The sequence below is a fragment of the Ovis aries genome, chromosome 2 (assembly GCF_016772045.2).
Source record: "Ovis aries strain OAR_USU_Benz2616 breed Rambouillet chromosome 2, ARS-UI_Ramb_v3.0, whole genome shotgun sequence".
In the NCBI taxonomy this organism is placed as follows: Eukaryota; Metazoa; Chordata; class Mammalia; order Artiodactyla; family Bovidae; genus Ovis; species Ovis aries.
Window position 1 is genome coordinate 73,281,090 of NC_056055.1, and position 10,786 is coordinate 73,291,875.

Below are 10,786 nucleotides of genomic sequence, written 5' to 3' on the forward strand. Positions count from 1 at the left end.
GATCTAAATAGATCTAAATGTAGAGAGAAGACAGAGAGGGGAGAGAGAGCCTCAGATGGCTGCTGCCTTCTAATGCCTAAAGTGTTATATTTTTTATTATGTGAATATAGAGACAGTAAGACTCTTCAGGAACCAAGCAATAGTATCCACCAAAGCCATACATTAAAAAAAAATTAAAACACATTACTAAATAACTCTTAAGAAGAAAATGGAAGTTACAGAATATGTAAAGATGAATGGATGCAGAAGCATTACTTTATAAAGTCTGTGGTTTATATGAATCATCAAATTGCTACCCAGAATGAAATGTGTAGCCTTACATATACAGAAAATAAGGATGTTGAAAATAAGCACACTTTCAAATCAAAATTTAACCTCTCAGTCCAGCAATCAATCAAACAAAAACAGGAAAATAAACATGAAAGAGAATGGAAAAATATAAAAAGTGTAATGGTAGGAAATAATGCAATAGAAAATGATAGAAGCAGTGAACTTGAGAAAGTTCTTTTACATTGGGATCTCAACTGCCTATTCTCTGATTTGGATACTTATTTTCCAGCCCAAGGAATAAGTGTTATGGACATTGAATTAACAGACAGAAGGAAGAGCAGGAAATCTGTGATTACTTCTGTCTGGGATACTGCAGAGGGGAGAAGAAGAAATAACATTTACAAAGATATATGTCAAACATTATGGTAGGCAGGTTATGTACATTTTGTGTTTTAATAATATATCTTCCTCATTTACAGAGAATAATATTGATGCACAGAGTGGCTTAAATAATTTCTTAATTATTGACCAGACAGTAAGTCCTGGTGCTTAAGTTTGAATTCTAGAAGGGTTAGTTTTTGACATTTAATTTACCATGTGTTGTCAGTTAACGATATCACTGGTTTTAGAAACACGTTGTTTTGAAAACTCATATCTGCCTAGGAAGGCCATGGGGCTATTATTCACATTTTAGAGTGAAATGGTTTTAACAGATTACTTTCTTTTCAACATTTAGCTGAGGTTAGCTGTATAAAAAGAATGGGACGTCTGAAATGACTGGAGACGGAGGAGCAATGCAGTAGAAGTGGTCCTGCTTGGAGGCTGAGGTCTGAATGAGACTGGAAGCAAAAGTGCAGAAAGGGAAGTGGGAAGATGCCAATGATAAAGTCTGACTATTTCAAAATTCTGGCTAGGGTCAGCCCCACCCACAAGAAGAGCAAGACAGGTTCTTCCTCTTTCCTTCTCTTGCACAAATCAGTCCCTATTTCTGGGACCAAGAGGTCCAGGTCCAGGGGCTGCTCTATGGAAAACAGAGTCACAAGGAACTTTAGAAGCTATGCATGCTACTCCCCAACAGGCCTCCCCTATACCTATACAGTACCCCAAACTATTTCTGACATCCTTGCTGGAGGAGAGTGATAGAAACTTGCTCCTCAGAGGACAGCTCATAACCATTTCGAACTTGAGCTAATTGTTAGAAAAGCCTTCCTATCACCAGCAAAAGTCTTGTCTCCCTTCAGTTTCCCCTTATTGGTCCTACTTCTGTCCTCTGAAATTGCCCAGTCTGTGTGATATTTGTTCAGATGGAATTTGATCTGTCATGCAGTGTTGTTTTTGGCTGATTTGCTAAGTTGATTAGATTCCTCTATAAACTCAAAGCTTTTGGATCAAGGTAAATCTGGTAAAAATGTTCTAGCAATTATGTTTCAGAAAGACTGCCATAGTTTTCTTAAAATAAGGATGCTCCCGATTTACAGATTCGTAATGTGAGAACAGTCTTATGTGCAAATCCATAGACTAACCCACATAAAGCATTCACATAAAAAAGAATCAATCAGTGTATTTTTCCTGTTGATTGACACTATGTGAAAGCTACTTCTGTTCATTTGTGGTAAAGTTACTAGATATTGAGAAGAGGAACTGATCTAATTAATCAACTTGGGAAAATGTTCCACTTTTAAGTGAACAATTAAAATGATAATGAAGTACCTTTTTACTTCTGTTTGTTTAGCTACAAAACAAAGCAACACTCATAATAATATTTAACATTTGTTAGGAAAGAGTAAAACTAGTACTCTCATTAATTACCTTTGGTTTCATAAAAGTCTTCTAGAAATCAATTGATTTAAAAATATCATATCCTTTGTCCCAGTAGGATCTTCTGGAAAATTATGCTAAGGAAATAATCAAAAGATTTTAAAATATGCGATAAAAATCTGCAATTATTTAAAAATTATTTGTAATCGTGAAAAATTGTTCACAGCATGAAAATCCAACAGGAGGAAATGGCTAATTGGATTAGGGCACATCCGCTGAGTGGGAGATTAGGCAGCCATGTCATACAATGATTATGAAAAAAACAACACTGTGTGTAATCCAGATGGTCCTAGAGGAAAAATCGTAGGTAAGTCATTGGGATGGAAGCAGAAACATGGAGCGACACAAAACTTCTACCTCTACTTCATCGACTACACGAAAGCCTTTGACTGTGTGGATCACAACAAACCATGGAAAATTTTTCAAGAGATGGCAATCAGACCACCTCACCTGCCTCCTGAGAAACCTGTAGGCTAGTCGAGAAGCAACAGGTAGAACTGAACATGGAACAATGGACTGGGAATTGGGAAGGGAGCATGTCAAGGCTGTATATCATCACCCTGCTTATTTGACTTATATGTAAAGTACATCAAACAAAATGCCAGGCTGGATGAAGCACAAGCTGGAATCAAGATTGCCAGGAGCAATATCAATAACCTCAGATATGCAGATGACACCACACATGGCAGAAAGTGAGGAAGAACTAAAGAGCCTCTTGATGAAAGTGAAAGAGGAGAGTGAAAAAGCTGGCTTAAAACTCAACACTCAGGAAATGAAGATCATGGCCTCTGGTCCCATCACTTCATGGCAAATAGATGGGGAAACAATGGAAACAGTGAGAGAGTTTATTTTCTTGGGCTCCAAAATCACTGCAGATGGTGACTGCAGCCATGAAATTAAAAGATGCTTGCTCCTTGAAAGAAAAGCTATGAGCAACCTAGACAGAGTATTAAAAAGCAGAGCCATTACTTTGCTAATGAAGGTCTGTCTATTTCTGTTTCCAGGAGTCACGTATGGATGTGAGAGTTGACCATAAAGAAGGCTGAGTGCCAAAGAATTAGTGCTTTTGTACTGTGGTGTTGGAGAAGACTCTTGAGAGTCCCGTGGACTACAAGGAGATCCAACCAGTCCATTCTAAAGGAGATCAGTCCTGGGTGTTCTTTGGAAGGACTGATGCCGAAGCTGAAACTCCAGTACTTTGGCCACCTCATGCGAAGAGGTGACTCATTGGAAAAGACTCTGACGCTGGGAGGGATTGGGGGCAGGAGGAGAAGGGGACGACAGAGGATGAGATGGCTGGATGGCATCACTGACTTGATGGATGTGAGTCTGAGTGAACTCTGGGAGTTGGTGATGGACAGGGAGGCCTGGCATGCTGCGATTCATGGGGTCACAAAGAGTTGGACACGACTGAGTGACTGAACTGAAATTGAAAGGCCAGTATTCAACATGGACCAAGAGAGGAAAATGTTTTAATAACATCTCAGCAGAATTGTATAACTTTATTTTTTCAAAGTGTCTTTATATCCATCATTTTATTTCATAATATATTGTAAAGTGAGTCAGGTATTTTAATAGCCATTTTAAAGATATCTCTAATAGGTTATATTTTCTAAATAAAGTGGCAACCATCTAGTAGTACCTATGCTATAATTAGAATGTGAAGCTCTTGAGGACATCTAAACTCTGAGCCCTGAAATTCATATAATGCCCTATAATGCTCAAGGAAAATGTGCTTCAAGTAATTTATCCTTATTAAAATGATTTGACCATGTGACAACAAAGTTCATCTTCTCATGTCTTTAACATTTAAAATGGATTAATTTTTTAACTAGAAATCTGTATTCCATTGATTAGTATAAGATGAAAAAAAGTACCTATTTGATTCTGCCTCATTGAAATGTAGGAAGTTTTAAAAAATATAAAGTGTACTTTTTGTTTAAGATTAATATGCAGCATTTTAAATAACTTGAAAAGTCTTCTAAAATTTCAACATCTGAATTCAAAATGTTTTCTATCAGGCTTTTTTTATGCATAGCTTTATTCCAACATTTTATTAGGAAAATTGTTAAATATACTGAAAAACTGAAACATCGACACAGTGAATTATATATACTCATCAACTAAATTCTACAATTATCAATTAATTTACTTTTTTGCATATTTATCCAACCATTTATTTATTGACTCCTCCATCTATCAATCCATCTATTTTTTGATGCATTTCAAAGTTGTAAACATCATTGTACTTCATCTAATATTTAAGCATATATATTATTACTTATGGAGAAGGCAATGACACCCCACTCCAGTACTCTTGCCTGGAAAATCCCATGGGTAGAGGAGCCTGGTAGGCTGTAGTCCACGGGGTCGCTAAGAGTTGGACATGACTGAGCAATGACTTCCCTTTCACTTTTCACTTTCACGCACTGGAGAAGGAAATGGAAGCCCACTCCAGTGTTCTTGCCTGGAGAATCCCAGGGACAGGGGAGCCTGGTGGGCTTCTGTCTATGGGGTCACACAGAGTTGGACACAACTGAAGTGACTTAGCAGTATTATTACTTAGAGTTCAGTATTTATTATGCTGTTTTTTTGCATATAGGGAATGAATAATCTTAAGTGTATCACTCAATGAATTTTGACAAATGCATATACTTGGATAACCTAAACTCCTATCAAAATAAAATGTTCCCATCTCCCCAGCCAGTTTACTTATGCTACTTCCCAGACAGTTCCCTATACCCATCTCTCAAAAGGTCACCACTAATGTGTTTTTCACCTCAGCTTAGTTTAGTAGCAGTATGTAACTATTTCAATTATAACACATGTTCACTGGTATTTGGTGTTAACAGTCTTTTTATTTTAGCCACTCTTATGCATTTATAGCAGTATTTCATTGACTAATGATTTTGAGCACTTACTCATATATTTATGCCATTCCTATATCTTCATTGTGAAAATCAGTTTAAATATTTTGCTAATTTTTTTTGAGGGGGGGGGTAAACAGTCTTTATTTCACCAGCAAATGAATTTAGGTCATCTCAGGTTTAGTAATGAAACGGATTATAAGAAAACCTATTTGCCCTCAGATTTTTTAAATTGTAAATTAAAAAAAAAAAGGGATTGTGGACACACACACACACATATATATACATATATATACACATAGGCCTTATAAATTTATGTAAGTATAAATAGATATCTTTGTTGTTGTTATTTAGTCACTAAGTTGTGTCTGACTGTTTGTGACCCCATGGACTATATAGCCTGCTAGACTTGTCTGTCCATGGGATTTCCCAGGCAAGAATACTGGAATGGGTTGCCATTTCCTTCTCCATCTTTTGCTCATTTTTAATTGGATTGTTTGCCCTTTTAAAATTGAGTTGTATATGTACCCCAGTGTTCATTGCAGTACTATTTACAATAGCTAGGACATGGAAGCAACCTAGATGCCCATCAACAGATGAATGGATAAAGAAGTGGTGGTACATATACACAATGGACTATTACTCAGCCATAAAAGGAACAAATTTGAGTCTGTTCTAGTGAGGTGGATGACCCTAGAACCTGTTATGCAGAGTGAAGTAAGAAGGAGAAAAACTGTTGTATGTTAATGCATATATATGAACTCTAGAAAAATGGTACTGGTATCTATTTGCAGGGTAGCAATAGAGACATAGAGAATAGACTTGTGGCCATAGTGGGGGAGGAGAAGGTGGGACAAATTGAGAGAGTGCCATTGAAACATGCACACTACCGTAAGTAAAACAGATAGCCAGTGCGTAGTTGCTGTATAATACTGGGAGCTCAACCTGGTACTCTGTGACAACCTAGAGGGGAAGCAGGGGGTGGGGGTGGGAGAGAGGTTCAAGAGGAAAAGAACGCATGTGTATACTACGGCTTATTCATGTTGTATGGCAGAAACCAACACAACAGTGTAAAGAAATTATTCTCCGTCATGTTTGGGAACGCATGTAAGAATTAAAGATTTTAAAATTAAAAAATAAATAAATAAATAAAAATTTTAAAAAAAAGAAAGAAAAAAAATAGACCTACTTGAAAAAAAATAAATAAAATAAATACTCAGTTGTAGGATTTTATTTATTTTGGATAACAGTCTTTTGTCAAATGTATGATTTGCAAATTTTTTTCTCCTCTGTATGTATCTTGCTGATTCACTTTCTTAGCAATGGCTTTTGATGCAGAATATTGGTTTACCAATTTATGCAGATCTTTAAAATAGTGACACATTTGATTATACAATATTTTAAAATGACCCTTATTAATAGCATTATCAATCTTATCAGAAAAGGTTGTAAGTATTGAAAAGCTATCAAGCTAATGATGCTGGAAGATACAAGGGTTCCAAAATTCAAGAAAATGTCTGCCATTACCCAATTATGAATAACAGTAGTTTATCAGTCATTCTTACAAGTAAAAATGGTGCTCTGTGAAAACGTTGGCTTGTTCAGCTTACAACTCAAACAAACACTCAAGTGTTTTTTTCTCAAGAAAACCATCATACTTAAGTATGCAGCAGAAATACTTTATGTTTACTTCTGATTTCATCACACAGGTTATTACAAAGATGTATACTAAACATCTCAATTAAAAAGTGAATATAAGACCTGAATAGAAATACCTCACTAAAGACATACAGATGGTAAGTAAGTTATATAAAAATACATTAAACATCATCTGTCACTGGGAAAATACAGATTAAAACAATGAAATATTGCCACACACCTATTATAATGACAAATCCAAAATGCTAACAACATCAAGTGTTGGTAAGACTGTGAAGCAACAGGAACTCTCATTCCTTGCTGGAGTAATGCAAAATGTTAAAGCCACTTTGCAAGACATTTGGCATTTTCTCACACATCTCAACATAATATTACATTCAGTCCAGTAATCACACCCCTTGATATTTACACAAATAAGTTGAACATTTCCATGTGCAGATCTGCACATGAATGTTTATGGTAGCTTATTCATAAAATTGTCAAAACTCGGACGCGACCAAGATGTCCTCCACTAAGTGAATGGATAAGCAAATTGTGTTGTCCTGTCGCCACGTCACATCCGACCCTTTATGACCCCACAGACTGCAGCACGCCAGGCTTCCCTGTTTTCACTGTCTCCCAGAGTTTGCACTAACTCACGTCCATTAAGTCAGTGATGCCATTCAACCATCCCATTCTCTGTTGTCCCTTTCTCCTCCTGTCCTCAATCTTTGCCAGCATCAGGGTTTTTTACAGTGAGTTGGCTATTCACATCAGGTGGTCAAAGTATTGGAGCTTCAGCTGCAGGATCAGTCCTTCCAATGAATATTCAGTGTTGATTTCCTTTAGGATGGACTGGTTTGATCTTGCAGTCAAAAGGACTCTCAAGAGTCTTCTCCAGCACCACAATTCAAAGACATCAGTTCTTTGGTGCTCAACCTTCTTTTCTCACATCCATACATGACTACTGGAAAAACAATAGCTTTAACTATACGGATTGCGTTACATCCATACAATGAGATATTGTTCAGCAATGAAAGGAAACAATCAAATCTGTGAAAAGACCTGGAAAAAACATTAAATGCATGTTAATAAAGAAGTCTATCTGAAAAGGCTACATACTGGATGATTCCAACTAAATGACATTCTGGAAAGGGCAAAACTTTGGAGATGATGAAAGGATCAGTGATTTCCAGGGACTAAAGGAGAAGAGGAAAAGAATGAATGGGTGGAGCACAGTGAATTTTTAAGCAGTGGAAGTATTCTCTGTGAGACTATAATGGTGGATATATGTCATTGTATAAAACCCATAGAAGTTTACAACACAAACAACCATAATGTAAACTACAGACTCCAGTTTATAATAATATATCTGGTTTTGGCTCTTCAGTTGTAACAAATGTACCACACAAATGCAAGATCCTAATAATAGGGGAAACTGTGAGTAGGAAAAAGAGTATGTGGAAACTCTCTGTACAATCTGCTCAGTTTTTCTGTAAACCTAATATTGCTCTAAAAATATGAAGTCTTTAATTAAATAATATATATACATATATACACTCAAAGGTCAAGATTTAACAAGATAAATATTTTTATTAATTCACGACACTTTAAAATATAACTGGCTTTAAAATTTTGTTTGAGTTTCCCATGGTGTAGAAGACAATGACCACAGCTGTAATTTGATAGAGCTTCCCCTGGTGTCTCAGATGGTACCCCTGCTTGACTCATGGTAATATGCCAGCAGTTTGATCTACTATTGCTTTTGCCCCATTAGTGTAAATGTCAACCAGTGAAAATGATGAATATTATCTTATTATTCTGAAAATAGTTGTGACCTTGTACATCTCCACAAAAGGATTTCAGAGATCCCTAGAGGTCCATGGCTCATCTTTTGAGGACTATTGGATTTTGATGTTTTTGAGTATCATTTTCTTCATGTTTATCTGTTTGGAATTTGTTGGCATTCTTGAATCCATAAGCTTATGTTTTCACTAAATATGGGGAAATTTCAGCCATTTTAAGTTTATCAGACACATTTTTTGAGACTCAACTTTCTTTTCTTCTTATAAAACTTAATTAGGTAAAGGTTAAAATATTTGACATTGTCCCACAGTGATGCTAGTGGTAAAGAATTTGCCTGCCAATGCAGGAGATGCCAGAGAGATGGGTTCAATCCCTGGGTTGGGAAGATCCTTTGGAGTAGGAAATGACAACCCACTCTAGTATTCCTGCTTGGAAAATCCCATGGACAGAAGAGCCTGGTGACCTGCAGTCCATGGGGTCCCAAAGTCAGACATGATTGAGCACACGCACTCACGTCCCTGAGGTTCTGTTTTATTTTTTCCCAGTCTTTTTCTTTTCTTCTCCAGCTTCAGTAATGTCTACAATACTTACCATCTTTAAGTTTAAGGACTCTTTCATCTGTCATGTTTGATATGCTCTTAAGCCTTCTCAGGGAAACTTTTGTTTTTCCAGCTATTGATTTTTCTTATAAATAGGAAATAGTAACCTAGTAAAGATTATTTTACCTCTAAAATAGAAAATTTGGTTCCTTTCTATAGTTTTTATTTCGTTACAGAGATATCCTCTCCATTCACTCTGAGAATATTCTCCTTCACATCCTTGAGTATTGTGCTGGCTGCTTTAAATCCTACTGTGTTTATTCCTATAGCTAAGTCATCTTGGGTCTGGTCTCCATTGATGTTTTCCTTTTTTCTTGGGGATGGGTCACATTTTTCCTATTTCTTTTTATGTCTAATAACTGGAAATTTATGGTAGACATTATAAACAAATTGAAAATATAAATCCTGTATGTTCCTTTGAAAAGTTCTTAATTTTCTTTTACTCTTTTATCAAGCCGTTAACTTGGCTGAACTCAAAACTGTCTTCCCTGTAGTGGGCAATAGGTTAACTCTTTGTGTTTTAACTCAGCTTAGTTGAGCTGTTTAGAGTCTGTGCATGTGTAATTCAGAGGGCAGGCAGTGATTTAGGCAAAGTTTATATGGTCTTTACTGGGATTTAACCTCTCCCTTTCCAGCTGTTGGGTTTACCCAAAACTATCTCATCTGACTAGTAAGACTGCAGGTTTTGTACTGGGGTGTTGGCTTCCCAGTTTGGCACTGACTGAGACTTGCCCTCAGGCAAAGAGTTGCAAAACCAGGAAAGTCTCCCAATGATATTGCCTATTTCCACCTGTAGACTCCTCTTCTGCCTGCCTTTGCACACACTTTGCAGGTAGTGTTTTCAGGTAGAATATAGTATTTTCAGGTAGCTCTTTTCTTGGTCAGTCTTGCTGAATGTTTGTCAATTTTTACAATGTTTTCAAAGAACCAAGTTTTGGTTTTATTAATTCTTTCTATTGTTTTTCTATTTGACTTACATCAATTCTAACCTTCATTATTTTCATCCTTCCACAAGGTTTGAATTCAGCTTGCTCCATTTAAAAAAAATGTTTAAGGCATAAGGCTAGGTTATTGATTTGGTAACTATTTCATATATATATATTTATACATTTTACTTTTTAATCATGAAGTGATTTCAAAAAGAAGAGAGACTGAGAAAGAGACAGACAGACCCAGAGAAAGAGACCAAGAGAATTACATACTGAATGGAAGCATACAATATACTCACAGCCAAGCTTAAAATATGAAATAATTCAATCAGAGAACCTTTCACTAATCTTCCTGGATCATATTTTTAAAACTCTTAGTCAGACCTAATCATTTTGAATTTGTAATAGTGTCTATAAATTTTGGACTTCCTTGGTGGCTCAGACAGTAAAGAGTCTGCCTGCCAGTACAGGAAACATAGGTTCAACCTGTGGGTTGGGAAGATCCCCTGGAGAAGATAATGGCTACCCATTCCAGTATTGTTGCTTGGAGAACTCCATGGACAGAGGAGTCTTGTGGGCTACAGTCCATGGGGTTGCAAAGAGTCGGACATGACTGCGGTTTTAACACAAATTTTATTTGTTACTTTATACCTTACTGTATATGTGGCTGAGCTGGTAAAGGATCAGCCTGCAATACAGAACTGAGTTTGATCCCCAGGTCGGGAAGATCCCCTGGAGAAGGGAATGACTGAGCAACTAACACTTACCACACTTACCATACAAATTAAAGCAATACATAGTATTATTCTGTGTTTTAATATTTAAATTGTATCACTGTGATGATGATTAATTCCACTCC

At 36.5% G+C, this 10,786-nt stretch overlaps 1 protein-coding gene across 1 annotated transcript in view; it reads left to right on the forward strand.

Annotated features, from left to right (window-relative positions):
- RCL1 (RNA terminal phosphate cyclase like 1) overlaps positions 1 to 6,175 on the forward strand; it is a 183,474-nt gene extending 177,299 nt beyond the window's left edge. Inside the window, exon 9 of the mRNA XM_060409422.1 lies at positions 3,093 to 6,175. Within this exon, the coding sequence (XP_060265405.1) occupies positions 3,093 to 3,111 (19 nt within the window). The 3' untranslated portion in view covers positions 3,112 to 6,175. The remainder of the gene's footprint in view (positions 1 to 3,092) is intronic.
- Positions 6,176 to 10,786: the final 4,611 nt, after the last annotated feature.